We start from the raw sequence: 26196 nt of genomic DNA, 5'->3' as shown, positions 1-26196 counted from the left end.
CAATTTGACAGAGACAGTAGCTATCAGTACCCCCAACAAGGGGATTTTGGGGAGCTTGGGATGCATAGAAGATGAGGTACAAAGGGTGAATGGGCAGCTTCACAGAGGTCAACTGCAACAAAGGGGCAGACTTGTTGGACATCCCATCTTATTTCACCGACAGGCTCATGTAGCATGTCCCTAAATGCCAATAGGTATGCTGCTGGAAAGGACAAGTGATACTGCTTCATTATCATTGGGGGAAAAAAATGAGTCAGGTAATCTGTGAAGCAGGGAGAAAGGGGACTTCACAATACCAGCAGATGGGTAAAAACAAGGAGGGTATGATGGGTAAAAAGAAGTTTGGACAAGACAGGATTAATGCAAAAGCAAAGTTTACAAATCAACAGACAGAGATTTCAAGGACAGCAATTACCATATTGGCAAATCAGGTCAGAATGTTGGGCTGCAAACACTGCCCAAGTTACGGATTTACTGAGCAGTAATGTCATATTCTATAGCCACTGTTACAATGATGGTGTAGGTTGGCGATTTGTTTCTATGTAAGGCAGCTGTAGCACTTGTGTGAAAAGCTTACCCGAGGTTAAACAAGATGAATGCAAGAAGGTGAGAGGGAGCAGTGAGTTAGAGATGTAACGTGTAATGGTAATAATAAAAAAGCTGATAAAAAAATTATAGTTCAATAAGCTTAACTTTGTTCCACATGTAGCACCAGAAAAGAAGGAAGAGCTACAGGTACAGAAGACAAGTTCAGATGTGCCAGATATATCTAGCTTTTATAAAATACAAAGATGGCTTAAGGTTACAGCGTAACAAAGTAAATAATCGGATGAACTGAAAATTATACCATGGTAGCTCACTGCTATGCAAAAACGTGCATGCTGATTGGTCAGCCCAACCAGTGTGCCCATTGTAAAATCAAGCATACACCAAAAGAAAAAAGACCAGCCACCGAAGTCCAACCGGACTTTCTTTTACTAATATATATACTATGGAACTCCATGCCTGATAGCATAAATCTTGTTATTCTAGTACCTTTCTAAGTTTATAAGAGCAACATTTAGAATAGGAACCTCTGTCCCCATTATTTAAGGCTTTGCAGTTTTCTTGAGCTAAGAGGTTGAGAGGTATGTAAAGACGGCAGAGAAAGTACAAGGAAAATCAGGTATGCTACGCAAAACTAAAGAAATGTACCTGGTTTTCCTTGTATTTTTGCCTCTAAACTGTCCAGATTTCTTTTTTTTTGTTTAAAAAAAAAAGCACTGTAGATCTTCCTTTTTCCCCTGCTTGCTTCCAAAGCACTATGTACTGTGTAAGCGTAAGAATGCAATTGCCATACACATGTGCAGTACAACAAAGCAGAAGAATATACAAACAAAGCAAAGGAACACCAGAGCACTGTTATACAAAGGCATTGTTTAAGAAAAGTAAGTAAAATTTCTTCTTAAATAATGTCATTGTATAATAGCAATAACCAACTCATGGGTGTGGGTATACTGAAGATTTACCCATGGTTGCCTTTGTTTAATCATTCAGACTTTGCCCTCGTGATCAAACCACACCAACCATGGGTAAATCTTCAATATACCACACCAACTCATCGGTTACTGCTAAATGATACAGTACACAAAAGTCAAAATCGATCTGGTTAAGAGTGAAGTAACAGCATGGAATGTTCACAAAAATGCATTTGGAGAGGGAAGGGATACCCAAAACAGCTAGAGGTTTGCTTCAAATCAGATACAGGCAAGCCTCATCCCTATAGAATGAAATTATGAGTGAAACTCTTTTTGTAAATAAGAGACTTTGTAAAGTAGATTTTTACAGTCATTTTCATCTGGACGAAGAATAACAATGTGCAGACATATTAAGGAGAATAATTTCCCATTATTATTATTAACATTATGTTTTCACTAAACTTTTGGGACCCTCAAAACACTACAAATGTGAGGACTACTTTCCTCACTGCTATAACTATAGCTGTCCAAACAGTGCCACCTTTTGCCTTTGTTGAGGTCAAACAAGAATCAGCTAAAGAGTGCCTGACAAAGGATCCCACACACTCATCTATGGACTTGTACAAGGGGTTCATCATCTTAGTGGGTGATCAGGAATTACCTGGTTGCCTAAAGCCTTTCAGGATGGCATGCCAAATCACTGGCTCCATGAAGGAATGACCCAGGAATCCTCAAGCTTCTTCTACAGATTTATTGGCAGGGCATTTTGGGTAGATGGGATAGGGGCATAAGGCCAGTCCTGACCGTTTTTTTTCTTTTTTGTTAATAAACTTGCCTCAAGATGGGCTAAGCCTAGACAAACCCCCTGCTCTCTAGCCTTTGTGACAATGCACTGGTCTACATTTCGGGATGTGTACAGTTCCCTTCCACCAAACCTCTGAGGAGGAGTTCTCAACTTCCAAAATCTCTTAGTAACAAAACAGGCCATCAGCTTCAACCTCTGACCACAGCATATGACATGCTCACACTTCTGACCACAGCATGTGGCAATGCCTGATGTTGCGGTCTCCACTCAAGCAATAATGGCAATGCCAGTGCTGGTCTTGATTGTAATCTAATGGCGACATGGACACATAATAGATTGGAAAAGCACTGAATATAGTAACATTACTGACCATATCAAGGACTGTGATCCAAACCATGAAACTGCTAAAAAGAAATTATGAGCTTGGGAGATCAGCAGACTTGTATAAATTGCAACATGTCATCATGGTATACATGTGAATATATACACAGGTGCCCTTGAGGATGGCATCTCCTCAAATTTTAAGAATTCTAAATGGCGGAAAGGATTAATTCAACCACAGACAAACTGAAGAATTCTGAAATGGCAGATCTGGATCCCCTTATTGCTTTCAGGACCTCAAGTGTGTATATAAACATGTTGACTGAAACACGGCATAGTGCAAAAGGGAAGAACATTCTGCAGACAACAGCAACTTGAAAAACAAGATTTATTGAAAGACAGGTTAACAGAAGTGTATACTTCCAACAGACCAACATAACAAAAATTAAGGACCTTTGCTGTCATACAGGTATCAGGCACACAAAAGCCTCTGAAGCCACATCATGGCACACTGGTATGACACTGCTCACCCTAACCACTGCATGCATGGAACACAGACAATCAATAGGGGAGCAAACAGCATCTGACTGTATTAGCAGTACTGAAGAAAAGGGAACAAATTAACATTAGACTGTCAGTCAGACTTTTAAAGGGTCATAAAAGGACCAGCCTTTTCCTCACTGTTTAGACATTGCCCTGCAGCAGGCCACATTACATGGGCACTGCAGGAATGGGAAGTGACACTGTCTCTGAAAATGATGCTGCAATGGGTAACACACAACTAACTAACACAGTTCGATACAGCTTTAGACTCAATGGCTCCAACAGGAATGGGAGCATGGTTATGCCTATTAATGAGACAAATTCATTTGAAAAGGCACAAGTTTCTAGGTCTACAGTACCCTCTAATAACAGTTTCATGGCTTTGTAGGATATGGGCAGGCTCTCAAAGATAAAGATCACAGCAAAGTTTTAGTAGCTTCACCCACAGACCACTATGAATAGTTGGCACAGAATCATTACATAACATTACTCCTCATGGTGCAATCAGGCTTAAGCTTTAGCCTTTTTTCCTACCCCCTCCATAACCCTCTCTCAGAAATGTCACTCACTTTCTGAAGGGCTTACATTTTCTCCTGTTAACACACTATGACTTAGTGCGATGAAGAAGCCTTAGCTCAAAGGTTTTCCCCATCACACTAAGCCTTTCTAATTCGGGGACCACTCTACCTTTGAGGTGTTCTCCTAGTGGGGACCTCAGCACAGAGAATGGTCTTGTAGGCAGAGCTGCATGCTAATCTAGCAGACCAGGGGAGTGGCTAATATTAGCCAATTGTTTTAATCCAGTAATGTTTTCAGCACTTGATTTGCTTTGACAAGTGCTAAACAGAATTATTCAACCAAGTAAAATTTTACTGTAGAAGGAAACATGACTTGTAAAAATGGCGGTCACTAATTCACTCTTAGTGAAGGACTTGCAGTGCAAGTATGTGCAGCAAATATACAGGGATGGGGGGGGTTTTAGTGTGTGCATGCATGTCTGTGGCAGCATGAATACAGCTGCAAGACTTTATGGTGAGTGTGGTGTCGGCAATGCGTGGTTACTCTAGGTGGGTTCATTAGGGAATCAAGAGTCTGTATGTGTGTGTTGGAGCATGTTTGTGGGTGAATGGGTGTTTCTATGCAGACATTCAATTATTGGGGCAGGGCTTGTTTACTGATGAGTGACGTTGGTACATTTGTAGGAATGACTTGCAGAGAGTGAGAGACGGTGTGTGGGTGTGTAGGAGAGTACCTTTGCTAATGCCAAGCATGTGCCACTAGGAAGAGCACTAGTGCAGTAAGGTCTGACAGGCCCGATAAGAGAATCAGAGGCATGCTAATGCACTGGTAATGATGTCTTTCTCATTGAGGTCATACCTGTCTTTGAACTGCATTTTCCTGTCATCAGACTAATTGATCAGCTCACACTGAACATAAACAGTGAGCATTTTCCTGTAACCCAGGGTACTGTCTTCCCATAGTGAAACTTTAACAACATAGTGGGAAAAGGTTCCATTATGGCATTAATCCAGCTAGATGCATCTGTTATGAATAACATCAAACAGATGGTTTTAGTTTCTTCATTGTATACGTTTCCAGCAAAAAAAAAAAAGCTGTTTATGATAAGTCAGCTCTCAAACAGTGGTGCCAAATACATGAGAATGATTTTCCATGAACAGTGCTTATGTTTCTTTAGAAAAAAATGCTGAGATACTGAATGAATACCTACAGAGTGTTCATGGTGGGGCAGAACTAAACTGGCAAGAGACTAGATAACACAATAAGTGTGATAATCATGAAACGACAACGGCCAAAACAAAAAGTTTGGCTGTCTGTGTGACTGTCGATGAGCAAAGACTGAATGTGGATTAGTCCACGATTTCAACACTAAAAACAAAATAAGGAATGGTAATGTTTAAACAGAAAGAAGTGGGTGACAGCAACCTGATCACATCTCCATACAAGAGACTTCCAGGATTCCATTTTACTGAAAAATTAAGGATTTGGTGAAGTAAGTGGTACTGAAATGCCTGATGGAGAAATTTACTGTCGGATACTGGGGAAAAAATCAATTTATGTACACTCTATGAATTCTCCCCAGAATATTTCTAAAGCTATCAGAATGAAATGTAGGACATTAAAATAAATTCTTTAGACATTATCAAGTTTAGGAATTTTCTAAACTTTACTGCTTCGGGGGGGGGGGGGGTGAATTAGCAGGATTTAGCTAAGTGTATATGATGCAAACAGATGGCCATATTCAATTCCGTAAGCCTTTATTGCTAAATCTACTAATTTTGGTTTGGAGGATAGACATGATATATGTGGCCACCAGTCAGTAAAATTTTACCTTATGCTATTTAGAGTGAATATCCCATCTTTTTGTGCAAAAAAATGGAGCTACCAATTTAACAGTTGCTGTTATTTCAAGGGCGGTATATGCAACAATAACACATTCTACAGGGGGTTCTACACAGGAGTGGAGTTGTGATCAGTGGCAGTCTGACCTCTTAAGTGAGGTGCTGGACTGTGCAGGTGTCCCATATAAAGAAAGCCGGCAGGAGGCACTTTCCCCATTCATCTTCCCTACTACAAAATTTCTAACTGCGTGGCTATATTTTTACTACTTAAATTTATTTGTACTTGACCAACATAGAGCACAGCTCTCAATGGACCTTTTTCAGACTAATAGTTCATCGGTTAATTCTAGACTAGTCTGCTATCTCAAGAGGAGCTAAGCAGTCCAACATATATTTGTTTACATTATACCTTGCTTTATCTTTGGCAGATTGTACAATGACATCCCCGTTTAAAACCATAAACATATCCCTGCTGCAGGCAAACAGCACATAACGAATTCCATTTTTTTGCATATTTTCTGCTTAAAGTACAGAACTGTTAGTCTTATTAAAACTACAATAGTGCACTACCAAATGACATAAACAAACATGAGGGCCTTTTATCACAAGAATTGCACAGGTTTCAAAACCACTGTTTAAAAACTAAACATTACAAGCAGAGGTTGCTGAATGTGTTGCTATACCTTACATGGCTTAAATTCAGCTGACATTTCTCATACAACAGTTGTTCAGTCTTTACTGCTCGGAGGTATAGTTGGCTATTGTGCTGTTGCTTAGTCCACAGAGGAGCAGTTTACTAGTGCCTGAATACTGTTTTCTAATCTCACAGCTTGCAGTGTCCTGCAGAAAGATGGATACAAATTCTTCCTTCTCTTTTAGTGATTCCTTTCTCTCTGCTGCTTTCCAAGATGCATCAACTTCAGGTTAATAATAAAGTAACACTGGAGTCCTAGGTTGCCTCCCTGCAAACATGTTTTTTTAATTTTTGCATTGCTGCGCAACTGGCTAATAGCTTAATAGAGTTGTGAGTGCGTGTTTGAAGGTGTGTGTACTTAGGCTGCTGGTTTCATGCAACATTTGCTGGGCAATTGTCTTTCCAGTAATACAGACTCAAGGAAACAGAGGTGCCAACTTACATACCCAAGGATCCAAAGCCAGATAAGTAAAGAGGCTGTGGCTTAAAAAAATAACTACAAACACAGATCCTCTACAGACTGTAATGGGGATATTTGTTTGTAGGTTTCTATCGCAGAGACTACAAAACATGGCAAAACAGAAGACAAAAATATCAGACATCACTACTGCAGGTCTTCACCACCTAGGATAATTTTAAAGGTTGAACTTGTGATGCTGACAGTTTTTTTTCCTACCAATATGATTTTTTGTAGAAATGAAGCGATATATTGTACATCAACCACCAGTTTCCAATAAACTTTCATTAGGAACACGAGAATATTAGCAGGACTCTGTAGGGATCATGGTGTTTTCCTGATCTCAGCATTACTGGAACCACAATTAAAACTGGAACGTGCTCATGTTTATTAGTACTGTGTGAAGTGGAGTTTATTTTCAAAATTAATGATTTTTTTTTAATATTTTTGTGGATTTTTTTTTCAATGGTTCTGTTGTTGGATACAGTTGAACTACAGATGAAAAAAGCGAAAGCTAGGTCAACTTGTGCCCTGGGAAATCCAGAGAGTAACATCCCCATCAACCGGAAGTAAAAAGACATTAAGAGGGAAAAAAAGCCCTTCTTGCTGTAACAAAAAGCTTATTGTAGCTCAGTGCTACAGTTGCAAACTTGCAAGCCTAACTAAACACATTTATGTAAACAACATAATTGGGTAAATTTGCTGTTTGGCAGCAGTGTGCTGCAGAAAGGGTGTGGAGAAACATTTTTTTTTTTTTTTTGCAAAATATCTGTTTTTTCCCTTAGTTTGGAGATCTTAACCAAAGAGTAAAAAGGCCACACAGACAAACCAATTAATAAAAACTACAACAAAAACCTAGCCAAGCTAGAGTTTTCACTGTGTGATACCTTAAACCCCTTGTGGTAGAGGTCCATGGGATATATGCAAATGATCCCTTAAAGACATCAAGTGTTTCAGCTATTATGGTTTCTGAATGTACATGACTTTTTACTTTTTCTTTATAAGTCTTTGTGGATACATTCAGGTCAATAAAACCAAACCCCACTAGCTGTGGATGAAAAGAGCGAAAAGTTGTGAACCTATGAATATTGCAAGAGATGTGGGTAAATTACAGGGATGTGCTACTTACTTACCCCTGTGTTCTAAGACTGCCGTTAAATATGTGTTCCATTTAACAACCCTCCAGTATTCCAGGACTTTTTCTGTCATTAAAAATCTTTTCTTCTACAGACATCAATTTAGGCAGCAAAAATTTCAGCAAGGTGGAAAGCAGCTATACTCCATCACAAGTCCAGATAGCAGCAGCGCTATAGATAAAAGAAACGAAACACACACGCATACAACTTCATACTATGTTACACTGCAACCCCAAGTTATACCTTACAGACGAACATGTACTTTCTGAGGTTCTGGTATCACACTAACACATATAAATGACAGTAGTTGTTGTTGTGTCTTTCGGCTTTTTCCCGGTAATGGGGTCACCACAGCGGAACTCTGGTCCGCTAATGATTGGCAGTAGATTTTTACGTGCCGAGTTGCCAGCTCTGACACACAACCTTCAACGAAGGTATGCGCATTCACGCATGTCTCCACAGAGAAGACGCTCTAGCTGAGAATCAAACAGGAAAACGTCATACTGTAGGTGACAACGCTACCGCAGCACCACCACCGCGGTCTCATATAACACATATAAATGACAGTACACCTGCTTTTAAGGGGGTTATTCTAGGACACTTAGATACAACCCGATCCAGTTATGTACAACGTTCGACTGCTGTCAACAGACATTTCCTACTACTCATCCTGCAGCTTACAAAAATAAAAATGAAAAAAAAACTACCATAAAAAGGTTATGTCTAGCCAAGCATGCTGATAAAAAAAACTGCTTGAAAAAGCCGTGAGGTAAAAGGCTTACTTTATCTTGCTGGAGTCCAATTTCTGTTACATAGCTTTGGGTTTATATTGTGTGACAGTATAAGTATAAATAAACAGTTAAAAGGAAAAAGAATGAGTTATTTATTTTAAATACAATTTAAAGAAAGTTATTACTACTATCAGTTCTATCAGCTACAACCCATTGCAGGATGTCTAGTTGCATATCCCCATATGACATCATCTCTGGTGGTTCCTGCATTTTCAATTGGAAACCCTGTTTTCTCTTTATGATTCTTCTATTTTGGAATTTCTATTGCTCCAGTCATATTTATCAACTGCTAAGCTTCTTTTGTTTTGTCTGTTTAAATACGGAGCCACAGAAGAAAATTTCATGGATATTAGTTTACACTGATGAGTGTATAATCATCGTATGTTCCAGCTGCAGGGTCTTTTATTTTTGGCAACTCAAACTTTCAACCAGTTGGGGAACAATAATTAAGTATTCCAGATCCTACCTTTTCCCCACAACAGAAAATTAAATTTCTGGGAGCAGTCCTAAGCTCTTTGATGTCAACAGTTTTCTCCTTCAAGAAAAAGTTTCAAACTTGGTAACCTTTTTTGCTTCAGGTATTGAAGTAAAATAAACTTTTAGCATTTCACAACATTACAGCTATGGAGGTTCATTGTCTTCTTGTTTCTGATGGTACGTTACACTCCTGTGAGCAATCAAACTATATGCAAACAAGCAACAAACTCTTTGGAGCAATACATTCCAAACCTTCTGTCTGTAACAAAAGAATTGAGGTGATTGCAGGCAAGCAGTTTTACAAAAGGGATGATTTTCTTCCACCTACTTTCATTCCAAGTTCCAAAAACAGATTCTTCATATGATGGGACCCCTCCTGGACCAAAGCAATGTGTAGGAGGCTGTGATCTCCTCAAGAACACTTGGTCCATATTAGTCAGATGTTTTGGTCTTCATTTGACCACCAAGCCTCTCCATGGTCACTCTACAGACCTACTTGATTCCCAGAATGATAGCCCCATGGTCCATGTATTCTCTTGGAACAAGGGTCATCTCAGCTGGCAGTAGTGCCATCACCTGTATGAGGGATTGGGTTTTCATTTCTTGCCCTGTTTTCCCACATATGCCCAATTATATCTCTGGGACAGGTGAATAACAGGCACAGAGTAAGTCTGTCACTTGCTTCCTCAAGTGATGTAGATCTGCAGAAACCCCATTCTCCTTTGGAGCAAACACTTCCACTGGCTCACCAGTTTCCAGTGAGATGCTTCTTTCTGGATGTCTCATAAAGACAAGAGTTATCATTGAAAAGGAATATAAAATTCATGCCCAAGTTGGTCAGCTCATATTTTTTGAACTAATCCATCCAGCCACCTGCCTTTTTTACTAAATGCCAAATGAACAGTGAATACCTTCCACACAGACTTGATGTTCACAGGCAGGTAAGATGGGCTACTGTTCTTTTTTTCAAATGCATAGTTCATCAAAAGAATTAAGTGTGGCCTTAACTATTCTAAATTACTTATGTTTGAATGTATGTTTGATCGAGGGGTGGAAATGTCATAAGCATGAAAATTAATTTGTGGAGGTGAGTATGGGTTTGGGGGGGTGGGAATGTGTGAGTATTCATCTGTTAACTTTAGAGTAAGAGTTAGGCAGGTGGATAGAGGTAGTGCTGTGTGTGTGCATCAACTTATGTGGCGAGTACCTTCATTAGTGGTAATGCTACGGAAAGGGTTTTTCTTAGGTAAGGGTTGGGGTTAGGATTAGAGTCAGGAAGTGAAGTTCCCTAGCCCACTTTATTAATGTGCATTAACCCTAATCCTAATCCTGCACCTCACCTTAGACAAAAACCTTTCTGTAACACTATCATAACTCAGACACAGTATGTCTGGAAATTGTGGTAGTGTTCTGTTAATGGAGCACCAAAGAAAACCGATTGTTTTCTTTGGGCAATATTTTACTTTTCAATGATTTAGGTTTTAAAGTTTATGACTCTTCGATATGCTAGGATTGATGATTTGTGGTTCAATCACTCAACATTTTGAACAATCGCTATACACCCATTAATAAACTTGGACAGGAAATTCTGAAAGGCTGAGCAAAAGTTGTATACCTGTTACCTTATCTATTCTGCTTGTTAAACAGATATTTTCTAAATGTCTGGCCCACTGTACTGCAATTTATGATGAGTTGGGGTACCTGCTGTGCAGTGTCTGCATGTCCTTGACTGTTTACATGGGCGTACACTGGGTGCTCTGGTTTCCCTCCACATCTCAAGAATATCTGATACTGTGAACTGGAAGTCATCTAAACTTCCCTTAGGGGTGTGTGTTTCATGGTGAATGTGTCCCATTCAGAAGTTATGAGTCTTGCGTACTGGGCAGGAATAGGATCTGGCTGCACTATGACCATGAAAAGGATAAAGTAGGTATCAGAAAATGAATGAATTTGGCACCTGAAATTTTGAAAGGAGTTGTCAAGGCTCTCTGCTAGGGTAGCAGCTACTTCACGTTTTTTTCTTCAAAAATGTGTTGACTCAGAATCTTGTAGTCAGCAAGCTGGACTAATGTCCACACCTTTACTAAATGTTAGAGACTGTAACATCCAGTCCCAAGGACAGGCTAGCTTCACTGCAGAAGTACTGCAGGATATCTTCTAAATGACCATGGTAACGAGTTCTCTACAGCTACCTGGGAGGCTGCCCAAATTTTATGACTCCCTGAAGTACACAAGAATACTTCTGCAACTACTTAACTTCGCCATAGCAGTAGTAAGGTAAAATAATTATGTGACAGTACTCACCACGACAGTGGCAAGATGCCACAGTTATGTGAGAGCACTCACCATAAGAGTAGTGAAATGTCGTAGTTGTGTCACATTTATGTGAGAATACTCAGCATAATGGTAGTAAGATGGCATAGTTATGTGAAGGGACTCACCACAATAGTAGCATGATGGCATAAATATGGTGAGACTATTCACCATAAGATTGGTAAAAAAAAACATAGTTATGTGAGATTACACACACCATAAACGTATGTGAGAATATTAACCATAACAGAAGACAGCATTATTATATGGCAATACTCACAAAACCAGTAGTAAGATAACAGATATACAACAGTACTCTCCATAACAGTAATAGGACAGCAAATACATGTAAAAGTATTCATTGTGACATCTGTTCTCTAAGGGAGAGGTCACTAAGTGGTAACAGGCTCCCATCCTCTGACCCCCTTGGATACAGTATTTAGCGTTAGTATTCCAGTCATGCTTACATGTATATATAACAATTTACCTTCTAAGTGAACTTACTCAGACTATGCCACAAACATCACTTACACAAGTCGCTACCACAAACCACCATTATATTAATGTGTGTTCTCGGCTTCTACTATGAAATCTGAGAATACCAAAGCTCGTATTGCACATGCTTGGTAATATAGTCTCAAAAAGCAGCTCATAATACTGAATTGCATGGGACAACTCAAAACAAGTTATTTTTGCCATTGCCCCCCCCCCCCCAAAAAAAAAAAAAAAAACAACTTACATATACAAACTCTTATGTCACACAACATTAAGAAATTGAGAAAGTCCCCAAAACAGTGAACACCTGTCTTGAGCAATCTCTTTTTTCATTCTTACATAACGCATTATCTACAGCATTCAACATGTGTAGAGAAGCCATGCTTTCAGGGCACAAAGAACTGAAGAAGACATCTGAAAACCTCCTTTACACAGGGCATTTGTGGATGGGTATCATACTATAGTCTGCATGTGGCATGAATGGTAGCATATAAAGGTGGCAGACTGGTAGGTAACACACTAACAGTGGTAACTAGAAACCCTTGTATAATACATTACTGCTGCAGTGACCTCTCCCTCAGTGGTGTCCTATTATATGAAACACGGTCATACTTTCACCAATATTGACAGCATTACAGCTGTTAAAGTATTTAAACAGATCTTGTAATCATGTAAATCATAGTAGTTCTAATAGTAATGGGACGATCTGTGACCTACAGTCACTATAGATGAACAGGCACTACTCAGTATTTTGTATATAGTAATTATTTTATTCCTTGAATGCACAAAGAATAAAGAGCAGCTTAGCTGAGCCTACAGTTGGGTGATAGTGTCTAATAGATGTAAGGCAGAGGAGAAAGAGAACCACTACAACTGATATGTAACTGCCTGCCGCCAGATAACAAAAATTCTACAGATCACATCACAGGTACAACTTCCAACTTAACATCTATTCCGTTTAGCTTTACAAAAGTACTATGACAGGAGCTATGAAACATTCTTCAGTTTTGTAGAAGGTTATGGTTCTCGAGGATACTCAGTTCTACAACATGCCGGCCTGACAGAATCCTAATATTTGTCCATAATGTGGGCTACCAGGACTGCAATTAGGCTTGAAGTATATATGTAAGCAATTTCAAGAGGTTCATTTTTTTGGTTTTCTAACTGCTGCTGCTAACAGTCTGTGCTTATTCAGTTACAACCACCATTACATGGGACAAGTTTCTCCAGAACTCTACATGCCGTTTTTTGAAAACAATGCTTTTCATACTCTATATTAGTGCATGTGCTCACCTACCCAGACCATTTTATCAGTATTGTACAAGTTGCTCATAACAGTATGAAATTCTATGAGTTCCGGAGCACAAAAAATGTACCAGTTACTGGAACAGCATACCTGGAAATGGACCACTCCCATTAAAAGTATTACATAAGATTATGGATGTCTAGAAATCCTTACGCATGATAAAAATACTAGAAATTAAACTGTAAAAAAATTCAATAAAATGTAACAGTACATAATTTTCCTAAACATCATTAAGGCAGTTCAGCGACTGAGTTCCCTTAGTTAATGTAAGCCTTAGGAGCATAAGGCACACATTCAGATTTATGCCATGACTCAAAGCTCATCAAGGGTTAGATCTGTTAGCCATAAGCTGTCCTTTGTCTGTACTTAAAATGCCAGATTGGTTCACTTCCTTTTCATACATTAAATGTCCAGACACCTTGTTTGGGGGGGGTTAAGGGAGAAGGCAGAAGAGAAATGCAGTCAAAACTCTGCCAGATGGCATCAAACTAACATAAAAGTCTCTGTTTATTGTACCCACGTTGTATTTAATTTCTACCATTCACATAAACAGACACACACATACACACAGAAAATCACACCAAAGTTATTTTAACACGCTGTCTTGTAGCAAATTCTACCCCCAAAGGGAGCTCTGTAAATACTTTAAGGATCTTCAGGTCTTCCCTAAAATAAGGGAAAGAGCAAATAAACCTTTGGCGATATATAGCAGTTTCACATGGACTGCAGACAGACATGTACTACTTGGTATTTATACATATATATATATTACAATGTCTAGGAACCTCTGTTAATGGCCATGTGTAAAGAGTATTATTGGGTCCACTTTCAAAGAAATGCTTTAGTGCCATAAAACAGAAAACATAAGTCCCACTTACAAGTGCACACTCTGACAGCACGGTTTGCACACAGACTTTTGAACAGACAAAATGCACAATGGCTTTTTAACACTTAATTATTTCACAGATACAGCACCCTGTTACAGCACCAGGGTATCATCCTGTGCACCTCTAGTCACTTAAAAAGTCTGTGATTGGCTGTTTTTATTCACTCTCTGGAATAAGGCTGCAGCTTACTGGACAATTCGAACAGCTGCTGATTGGTGGGATTCTGTTTTTATTTTCCCTTAGGGATCTGAGTCTTCACAGTGCACTCTTGCTTTCCTGACAGGCGTCATCGGCGACACTTCTATACTGAAATTTCATAGGTCGTCCCACCAACTCCAGATACCTTTTTAACACTTGAGTGTCTGGAAGGGCTAACTGAGGCCCCTTGGGAACTAGATGAGGACCCCAGTCGACAGTCTGGTCTAGATATCCCTTTAGGTTGTCCATTAATTTTACAGTGTGCTGCTTGCAACTGAATCTCATCCCTGCAGCTGGAAAGAAATGAAATAAAAACCCACAGTTAGAGAAAGTGGAAGTGACAGCAGAGCATGAAAACACTTATGAAACAACTCTCCTTTATTTATTTACTGTTTGCCAACCTGGTTCATATAGCACACTTCTTTTCAGACTTGTTACCTGGCTATCCATAGATACATTTTTTTTTATTCACACCTTCTGCATCTATGATGTAACATGACACCTTAGTAACTAGCTTATTCCCATGAGTGAATCAGGTGAGGGGCAAGGGATTACAGTCTTGTGGCTCATTAATTACTCGTCACTATGGAAACACATCCTCTAACACATTTGTTCCTCATCACTAAGGAAATATTAATCCTCTAACATTAGTTGACCATCAATAAGGAAGCACAGGCCTTGTTACACATTTGTTATTAATCTAACTGGGGAATAAACATCTCCTATATTAGCTGCTTTTCACAAGGGCAATAAGAATCCTCTTATACATTAGTTACTCATCACTGGAAGAGTACTAGTCCTTTCACAGTTTAGTTACCCATCACTGGGAGAGTATTTATCCCCTCATACATTAGTTATCTATCACTGGGAGAGTATTCATCTCCTCATACATTAGTTGTCTATCACTCAGAGAACACTAGTCTTCTTGCACATTACATACCCATCACTGGCAGAATACTAGCCCTCTCACACATTAGTTACCCATTATGGGAAGAGTAATAGTCCTCTCATACATTAGTTACCCATCACTGGGAAAATATTAGTCCCCTCACACATTAGTTATCTGCTATGGAGAAAGAACTAGTCTTCTTATTAATTAGTTACCTATCACAGAGACAGAGTACCAGTCCTCTCACACATTATTCACCACAGAGTACTAGTCCTCTCTCCCACATTAGTTACTCATCATAGAGAGAGAGTACTAGTCGTCTCACAAATTAGTTACCAAACACTGGGAGAGTACTAGTCTCCTAATACATTAATGGCCCATCACAGAGAAATACTAGTTTTCTCACACGTTTGTTACCAGTCACAGACAGAGTACTATCCCTTTCACACATCAGTTACACAACACTAGGAGAGTGTTAATCCTTTTGCATATTACTCACCCATCACTGGGAAAGTACTAGCCCTCTTGCACACTAATTATCCATCACAGGAAAATTACTAGACCTCTCATACATCAGTTACCCATCACTGTGAGAGTATTGGCCCTCTCACACATTAGCTACCCATCACTGTTAAGAGTACAATTCCTCTCACACATTAGTTACCCATTACGGGGAGAGTACTAGTCCTCTCGCAGATTAGTTACCATTACTGGGGAAGTACAACTCTTCACATATAAGGTTACCTATCACCACGGTAATAACAGACCTCCCAAACATTAATTGCCAATCACTGGGAGAGTACACATCTTCTCAAGTCAGTTACCCATTACAAGGGGGAGCAAGAGCCTTCCTAAAATAGGTACCCATGAGCAAGAAGTAAAAGTCTTCCAAAAAACTGATGTACAAGTCTTCTCACACATTTATTATAAAACACAGAACTGACCTGGCCACTAGATGAACCACGGTCAACAAGGCTACAGTCAGGGTGAAAATTTCTGTGCCACACAACCACCTTGTCACAGTGCAAGACTTTCACATAGACATTTAGTCACTTGGTGATGGTAATTAAACAGCTGTCAGTTATATAATATGTACCTTCATGATAGAAACTGTAGAACAGTGTAACTGAACATTACAGGTATATCAGTTCTAGTCATAGCAACTGGTTTCAAAGGGCTTCTGCTGTTGATTTACCCTTAGGATACATTTCCTTTCATGTCTGCCCCCTTGCATGGTTCTTCTAAAATTTTAAAGTCTGTGTTTAGGAAGGGCATGTCCCCTATGATTCAATTCCACATATTTTTACCATTATTAAAGAACATATGCTGTGTAAGAAATCCCTAGTTCTGTCTTCCCTTGAACTGAGCATCACCTACAAGAAAAAAAATATCACAAAGTTGCTTGTTTATCAGTTTTTAGCCTTAGAGAGAGGCTATCAAGGAACTTTAATGCTGTTTCTTTGGGCCTTGTCATGCCATTTAAGCAAACGTATTAAATTTCCTGATTAGCAGTCCATAACTCCTAGGCAAGACTATTCAAAGTAGTGACTGCATAACCCAGACAAGATTTAAAATTGAAGTTAGGGGTATCTAAAATTATTAGCTACACAAACTCTGGTACCCAAGTAATAGTCTTTAATACTTAAAACTTAACATAGTCATAACTGTATATATACTTGTCATCTTAAAATGTAAATTCTGTTTCTTCTACTAACCTGTAAATATACAGAAAAAATACATTACATAGTAAACTTGAAATTTTCATTTAATGAATATAAAAAAACTGCCAGTGGTAAATACCACAAAAAAGAGCAGTGGGGAAAATTAATCAATGCAGGTGTCTCTCTTGTGGGTAAAATGATACACTGACTGCTCACGTATTAACACCTTAACTTTAGATGCTTTCCAACCATGTGCTAACACCTGGAAAGAATTCCAGGCATTATGAAAGAAAAGTAGGCAGGTGAGACAGGCAAACTCAATGAACAGAGTCAAGGCAAAATGCCCTTATAGGTACCCTCCCAAAAGTGACCCTGCCCTAGGAAAGGTCAGCTGACTGTAATATTTATTGAATGAGTAATCCAGTGACCAAGTGGCCACAGCACCAATGTCAGTGGTGCATACTAACCTAAAGACACCGGTCATAGCAATTTCTCTAGTAGAGTGACCATGATCATCAGCTGCAAGTTTATTAACCTGCTGGTGGCAGAGCACAATATTGTGAGTTACCTGTTAAGAAAGAGTCAGCTTGATCACAAGGAGGCCCTCTAACAGGAGCAAAGAAACAAACAGTTGGCTTTCTATGTTCATGAACACTCCACATAACAAACCACAGCTGGAGGTAAACATCAAAGCATAGGAAACACAATTCCTCCATATTTTATGCATTGGGAGAAAAGTGGATGTTCCAACTCACTGATTTAGTAGTAGAAAATCTGACATTAAAAAAAGGGGGCTACTTGTCCAGAAGATTCTGATGTTTGGCAGAAAAGTGGAGAGAAGGGGTAGCTACCAGAAAGTCTTCTGTGACATGATGTTCAAAGTCCACTTCACTAGCCAGCTTAAAGGTAAACATAACAGTAGGCACACTATTAAAACGTGTGACATATGAGAACAACAATACACAATTTAAATCTACAAAGTGGAGTCTTCAGAGAAATATGAGAACTTTTTTTCATTGAAAAGATTTTGGATGGCAGAAACTGCCATAATGTGTAGGTGATATCATAAGAAATCAAGAATGCATGGCACTGACTTAAGGCAATTAGTGTACTGGATGAAAGGAAAAAGGGAGTATCAAATTGCTTCAATAGAAATGCAGTTTATCCAGAAGGCAAAGGAAAATGGTACAGCAGATGAGTGACATAGTCTATCTGCACTAATTATGTGCATGTCTATAACTCAAGTAGTAAGTTATACAACAGAGAGAGTTTCTCATGAAAGTGCAGGACCCCTCCTACAATCCCTTTAAGAACCACTTTGTCATTTGAAGCTGAGTAAAGCATATAACTTCAACATTTGTTAACAAGATAAATGAACTGGTTAGTCATTATAGATCCTTTACAGCTATGGCCCAGGCCAAAAAGCAGATGTAAATGCAATACATATGCATGCTTTTGGAAGGTGGTAAGAAATTAGAGAAAACCCACATTGATGCAGATAGAATATGCAAACCCCATAAAAGCAGTGGCCAGAGGTAAGGACTGAACTTCAGACCTGGGAGCTCTTTGGTAGACATCTTATACAATGAGCCACAGTGCCAGCTCTATGGTGAGAAACACACTTTGGCCCTCACTGACACTGGCTTGTTACCTAGTCAAGGACAGAAGAACTGGAAACCAAGCCCTGTGAGAAAGCCAATGCATGACTAACATCAGTTTGGCTCCATCATCCTGAAAATTCACCAAAAGGTAGGCAACTGGCCCCTCTGAAAACAGTTGCAGTAGTGGCGGGGAAAGACAAACATGAATAGTGCCCTGTGGTTCGGGAAGAATGCGATGATCATCTGCTCCTCTCTCCCTTTTTGCTTGATGCAGAACTTGGAATTTTGGCTTTATTCTCCAGGCCTGATGCCAAACCAAAGATCACTGCATTTTTAGCAGCTACTTCAAGGTATCTACTATGAGGCTTACCTCCCTGGCATGTGGGCTAGCAAGGTTCTGGTGCAGAGAGATTTTATTTCACACATGGGCTTCCCTATAAAGGGGTAAGACAAGTCTCTTTACTTATTCAGATACCAGATCACTGCATGACATAATAAACAATGTTCAGCTTTACAGGAATCACAAACACCTAACAGGCATGTCACATCACACGAGTCTCCAGTGTACTAATACAAAGCACCAAGGAAATGGAGTACGGCTGGTAAGAAATACAGATAAACACAAATACCAGTTGCAGTGAACGAACCACCACAAGAACTGCTCACCAACTGTAACGTGCCTAAGAAAATGGCCACAACATGTTTTCTGTATAGTTGCAGGCTGCTGAAGAAGGATAAGATCGCCAGATATAAAATCCAATTTATTGATATATATAAAAAAACTGCCACAACACGTTTTCAAAGAAAAATTAGGATATTAACGTTGCTGTCACAAGTAACACTCCAACTTCATCAGATTTGAAAAAACCATCATGCTGTCACTTCCTTTTTATATACATCTTGATGAAATACTAAAGCAATTAATCAGTTAGTCTTTTAAAGAGACCTTGATTCGAACACTTTAAATAAATAGCTTACATAAATAAAAAGCTTTTCCTGGACATCAAATAATACAGACAGTTAACTATAAAAACCTATTCACTAATATAAATAATGAATAATATTATATAAAAATTATTTCATGAAAATACTAAATGTATTATAAAATACATATAAAACTATGACAATACAATGTATAATAAGATGGACTACATATTCCCAGCAAATAAATTCAACTAATACAATTTACTATAAATATAAATAACGTATATATATATATATATATATATATATATATATATATATATATATAACTAATACAATTTACTATAAATATAAATAACGTATATATATATATATATATATATATATATATATATAAATTACTTGCCAATATGTCTCCCTAAATTCTAATTTAGTTTCCCAGGGGCCCACTAAGTTCTTTAGGAACCATTTCCACCACATAAAAGTGGAATTTAGCTTGGGGGCATTGGAGGGTGTGTTTGTATAAAGCATTTCTAGAGCTTTGCTTCTGTATATCATTCATATGTTTGTATATTCTACGTTTTAAAGTTCTCTCAGTTTTCCCTATGTAGAATCCTTCACAACCCTTACATAGAGCAATATACACTAGCCCCTGGGAATTACAAATTAAATAATTGGACGCTACTATCCATTTCTTCCTAGCTGTTAAAACTATTTTTTGTTGATGTATAATATATTTGCATTGAGAGCATGCACCACATTTATATATGCCCTTAGATTTACTAGAAAATACGGAAGGATACTTGTTATCTAATAGGTTTTTTATATTGTAACCTTTCCGAAATGCAGTTTTATTGGTTTTCCCTTTTAAATTAGTTAAGTCAGTGAATTCGTTGAATTTGACCCATTCACTTTCTACTATATTTTTAATTGCATAAGCATTGCCACTAAAATTAGTAATAAAAATATTATTGCATGTTAAACCTGTTCCACATTCCTGCTGACCATTGTTTTGAAATTCAGTTTGTATTGGTCCCATCTCTAGAACAGGTTTAAATTTACTCTGTCTATTGGAACACACTTCCCTTTGTATATCAGTTATTAATTCAACAGGATATCCCCTCTCAGAGAACACTTTCATGAGTAAATCACATTCTCTCATGAAATCTTCATCATTAGATGTCATGCGGCAAGCCCGGACATACTGTCCTTTAACAATGCTCTTTTTTTGATATAAGGGGTGGGCACTAGTATATCTAATATAAGTGTTGGAAAAAGTGGGTTTCCTATATATAGTGGATTTAAACCCACTTTCAATCACTTGTAAAGAAACATCCAAATAATTAACATAATTGATGGTTACTTGATGTGTTAATCTTAAAAATGTAGTACTTTGATTTAAATATCTGATAAATTCTTCTAATAGTTCATCTGTACCAGTCCAAAAAATACATATATCATCCAGGAATCTGGTGTATAAATTTCAATGCTTGGCATACTTGCTATTGTTTACAATTTTTTTCTCCCATATAGACAGTACTATGTCAGCATAGATGGGGACACAATTGGCCCCCATAGCTACCACAGATTCCTGTTTGAAAAATTCACCTTGAAAATATAGGAAATTGTAATTCAAAACAAGTTCAACTAATTCAAGAATAATTTAAACATCATTTTCACTAGTCCTTAAGTTGCCCCTAAGAGCCTCCTCAACCCAGGCTAGCCCTGTCTCATGGGGTATAACAGAAAATAAATCTGTTATGTCAATGGTCACAAATTTGAGGTTAGGTGCCTTTAAATCCGGAGTAATTTGCCTTAAGAACTCCCAAGAATCTTTTAACAAGTGTTTATCTTTACCCCACAAAGATTTCATTTTCCAGTCCAAAAATTTGGATAAAGGAGAAATCTTGGAGCCTTCAGATGCTACAATGGGTCTCAAAGAGGGATCAGAGACATCTTTATGAACCTTGGGCACCCCAAATATCGAGGGTACCCTAGGTGAAGTATTTTCCAGGTATAAGTAAGTATCAGGATCTATTACCCCCTGATCAAATAGATATTTGAGGGCCAAATCTATTTTTTATATTAAATATTGATTTTGTTAATAGATACCTTACTATACCTGGTATCATCATGCAATATAGAATACATTTTACCATCATAGATGATCTTGTCCATCATTATAATCCCCCCACCCTTATCCGGTTTCATAATCCTAATATTTGGATCTTCTCTCAGGGTAGTTAATAGCAGTTTTTCCTTTTTCTTCCAGATTAGATATATTAGTATTGATCCTGATTTTATCTCCGATTTTTTTCTCAATACCGTATTCCAATTTTTTTAATTGGGAGTGGATGGGAGGACTAAAAGTACTATGTTTCTTAGGCACATTATTTTGTATTCTAGTCAGATTATTTCCAAACATATTTTAAGATTTAATTTTCTAACAAACATCTTCACATCTAAGATGGCTTGTGTTGCATTACTATTCTGACTAGGTACAAATATGAAACCTTTAGTGAATAAATTGAAAAGTTCTTGGGTCACTTCTTTACTACTATAATTAAAATGTGAAATGAAGCTTGACTCACTACTTCGTAACCTTCACCTTGTGTTATATTAATATCCAATTCTGAAACTACTGCCAGGTCCTGTTGAACCCCCCCTCCCCTCTGTTGGTACTGCCCCCTGTAAAAATGGTTATTGTTCCCATTTAAATTCCTACTGCGGATTCTTTCAGACCTCCGGGGAAGGGGCTCAAAATTCCCTTCAATGGGCTCTGGAGCATCTATAGGTTCCAGGATGTGCCTGTTGTTTTCATAATGGGGGGGGGGGCAAAGCATTAGAATTGGATACCTTTCCTCTGCTGAACAATATATTACCAGTACATGGGGGTTCTGGGTATTGTAGTCCTTCCTGATATTCTTTAATGTCAAGTTCAAGTTTTTTATATTTCCTTTTTATAATATCCTCACATTTTTATCAATTTGTGTTCTAATATCATAATATCTATTCTTCTCAGTTTCTATACTGAAAATTAAATCTGTGGTAACTCTCTCATTATACATATCAATCAATTCCTTAATTTTGCTAATTTCCCTATCATTATTTCTAGTAATGGCTTGAACTCTCTCTAAGCCACAACTGTTAAAAATATTCAAAAGTTCCTTGTGGAATTAATTTCCTTCCACAACATTATTCAGACACTTAAATATCCTTAAACCTTTAGGTACAATGTGTTTATTCAAACACTCATGTAAATATACATTGTCCAAGTTCAATGTCTTGTACCTTAGTAAAGCAGTCTGTAATTTACCCAAAAATTCTCTGTAGGTGTCGTTTGAATTGGACCTAGCATTTGTATCCTCGGAGAAATGAAACGGCAATTTTTGGTTGAGCCAGTCATGGAACTCCATGGGTACATTCTTTTCTTTCGCTGACGAAGAAAATGGTGCTTTACCATCGCTACCCTCCAATATACGCAAAAGGTTTGGTGTAGCCTGAAAGTTGACACTGCCATTTCCTGGAATATCAGCATTAACTCCACGGACCATACCATTATTACCCTGTCCTGGGTGGAGTTGGTCACTGAATAGTCACTCCTCATGACCACTTCCTTGTAAGTTAGAGTTTTTAGATAGGATAGCAACAAGTACTTGACTTACTGGAGTAAGTAAGTCAATAAGTTGAGTTAACTGTCCCGCAGTCTTGCGGAACTCTCCCACCTCGGATCCTCTAAGGCCCTCATTCCATTTGGTGGGTATAGTATAACCTTCACTGTCCTCCATGGAAGCAAACCACCAAGGAAATGGAGTATGCCTGGTAAGAAACACAGATACAATAATAATAATAATAATAATAATAATAATAATAATAATACAAAGCTTACTTCCCACTGGAATCAAAACTTACACTCCTTGAGGGAAGTATATGAAATTAAATAATACTTCAGTTGGGTAGATAGATGATGGAATAACGAACTGTGGTCAGGTTTATCCCATTATCCTTATGCACTGAAGGCCCATTGCAAGCCTGATGTTTAGAGATCTGGTCCAGCTTATTAAACAGAACTTTAGTAGGAATGGTTCTGATGAACTCCTGGGCAATGATCCCCAACAGTAGAAGCTTGGAAGGCAGGTCCCCAATTTCACAACGGCAGCACTCAATATTGTTCAACTGATGAAAAATCTTTGTGTGGAAGACACAGCAATCCAAGAAAGGGTGGCAAACAGTCTGGTTGATATGGGCATCCTGAGACAGTGTTGCAACTGCCTTATGTACACAGACAACCACCTACTACTACCACCTAGGAACACAATTTGCGAGAGATGCAATTAGGAACCTGGAGTTTATGCACAAGCCAGTACACATCTGGCACTGAGAAGGTTGTCAACACAATAACTACACCTCAAACACCACCCACACCTACACAACACACACCCACATATGTGGAGGTCCTCAACAAAAACATACCCAAACGAAAGAGACCTCAGAGGCAAAAACCTCAGAGGCAAAAACACAAGCAATCTCCACAGCCCTCCACACTACATAGCACGCATAGTTCATACACCTGTGTCTCACAACCACTAAGGCTTAACCATCAACCCAACACATTAGTCATAGGAGACTCCACTGTGAGACACACAGATGTGCCTTTCACCAGGCTGGATAAGGAGAAAGTCACAGTTAGTTGTCTGTCAGGGACCAGAATCCACCATATCACAGAAGCACTCACGTCTCTCAACAAGTATTGTTATGACTCTGTCATAGTCGATGTTGGTGTGAATGACTTGAGATGTGCCTCCCTGGACTATATGAAGAGAGACATGATTGAACTCGCTGAATATGTATCCCAAGCAGGTATGTCCCCCTAGCCTTAAGCAGCGTCCTACTATCACCCAGAATGATGCCTCAATACAAACAGAAAATGATTGACTTCAACAACTGCCTTAGTTTCTAGTGTCATTCCATGGGGATCTAGTACCCGACAGCCTGGGAAGATATGATTGACAGACCACAATGCTTTGCCAGAGATGTCCTGCATCTGTCTCACTTAGGCTTCAGGCAAAGGCATTTGCCTCCCCCATATTGCCTTTTTTAGAAAAAGTGATGAGGTTAAAACTACCAACATAAAAATTTCAACAAAACGCAAATTAAAGGTCATGCTGCTAAATGCTAGGAGTCTAAACAAGAAACTGCACTCATTGCAAGCTTTCTTAACCCTGGAAAATGCTGACATCTGCGCAGTCACAGAAACCTGGTTCAAAGCTGCGAAGAGTACCCCAGCCATATATTGTTACTAATCCTATCATACATTCAGACCCCAAACTGTGGGTAGTAAAGCCAAAAGAGGCTGAGTTTCAATATATATTAAAGACATACACGCCCTCCAGGCTGGTCAAACAGTATGACACACAGGAGACACTCCAGGTGCAGTTAACCATTGACAAGACCCCTATAGAAATCATAGTTAGCTACCAGCCCCCAAATCTGACTCAAGATGCCCTATCTGCCTATCTAGACCTCTGAATCTATCAAGATTCAACCCTTACCCTGATCCTGGGTGACTAACTACCAAAACATAGACTGGAAGAACTACTCATGCCAGAACACAAATGCCCATAGATTCCTCAATTTTGCAATGCAAATGCTTTGGAACAGCTAGTCGGTACCCTTACAAGAGGTGATAATATCTTGGACTTGGTATTAACCAACATGAGTAACCACTGCAACATCCCTGCAGTATCATCCTCTCTTATAAGATCCGATCATAAAGCGGTCAGGTTCGAAGTCACCATCTCCCCTCACCCTCTCTAGCTAGGATCAAACAAAAAACTTCTCCAAAGCTGACTACAGCCTCCTGAGGGATGGTATAAACAGTTTCACAGCCCCTCCCCCTCTCTAGGAACTGGGATACAAAAGTATACCAAATTACTATATGAATATTTATATAGATGCATGGAATCAGGAATACCTGACAGGACTAAATCATCCTCTGCAAGGAAGAGTAAACCTGTCTGATGGACATCTGCAATAAACTCTATAACAAAAGAAAAAAAAAACTGCTGTCCAGGACCAAGAAGGTGGAGGTGCCCCAATGGAAGCAATCTTTCCTTAGCCTAAACAAACAAATAAGAGCACTAGTGAAATCCTCCAAAGCAAACTTTGAGTCCAAATTACCCAAATCTACTAGAGGCAATCATAAGGCCTTCTTCATACATGTCCGTACTCTCAAAGGTAGCACCCAGATCTGTTCAGAACTGGTGGTCAAGGACACCACATACACAAGTGCCGTAGATACAGAAAACTTGCTGGCTGACAGATTCAGCGAAAATTTCACCCCTCTGTCCCCTTATTGGTAAATCAGGATATTCCTAGTACCTGCCCCCTTCCCCTTATATCTAGGGATCAGGTCATCATTGCTCTTTCAAAGGCAAAAAATACAGCCTCCATGGGACCCAATAACATCCCAGGCTGCATCCTACATGAACTCAGGCAGGAATGTGCAGCACAATTAGGCGCCCTATTCAACCAAAGCCTGAGTACCAGATTTGTCCCAGCTGAGTGGAAGACAGTCACTGTCATCCCTTTACACAATGGTGGAGTGTCCACCGATCCGGAAAATTATAGATCCATCAGACTAACTAGCCTGATCTGCAAGGCCATGGAATGGATTATTATGGACCTCATAAACAAGGACATTGGCAACCTCCAAACACTTGATCCCTCACAGTTTGGCTTCATCAAGTGGAGGTCATGTCTGTAAAATTTGGTTGACTTTTTTTGAGACAGTCACCAAAGCCACAAAGCCATGGACGAGGGGAAGACAGTACACACTGCCTACCTTGACCCTGGCCAAAGCATTCAACACTATTCCCCAC

General features: G+C 38.9%; 1 protein-coding gene across 1 annotated transcript in view; it reads right to left on the bottom strand.

Annotated features, from left to right (window-relative positions):
• Window positions 1–8253: 8253 nt before the first annotated feature.
• ZDHHC8 (zinc finger DHHC-type palmitoyltransferase 8) overlaps window positions 8254–26196 on the bottom strand; it is a 1092273-nt gene continuing 1074330 nt past the window's right edge. The window contains exon 12 of the mRNA XM_044068712.1: window positions 8254–14533. Within this exon, the coding sequence (XP_043924647.1) occupies window positions 14344–14533 (190 nt within the window). The 3' untranslated portion in view covers window positions 8254–14343. The remainder of the gene's footprint in view (window positions 14534–26196) is intronic.

The sequence above is a fragment of the Protopterus annectens genome, chromosome 4.part0 (genome assembly GCF_019279795.1).
Source record: "Protopterus annectens isolate FY-2018-M chromosome 4.part0, PAN1.0, whole genome shotgun sequence".
NCBI classification, from domain to species: Eukaryota; Metazoa; Chordata; order Ceratodontiformes; family Protopteridae; genus Protopterus; species Protopterus annectens.
Note: the sequence above shows the minus strand (reverse complement) of the source record. Positions and strands in the feature narration are given on the sequence as shown.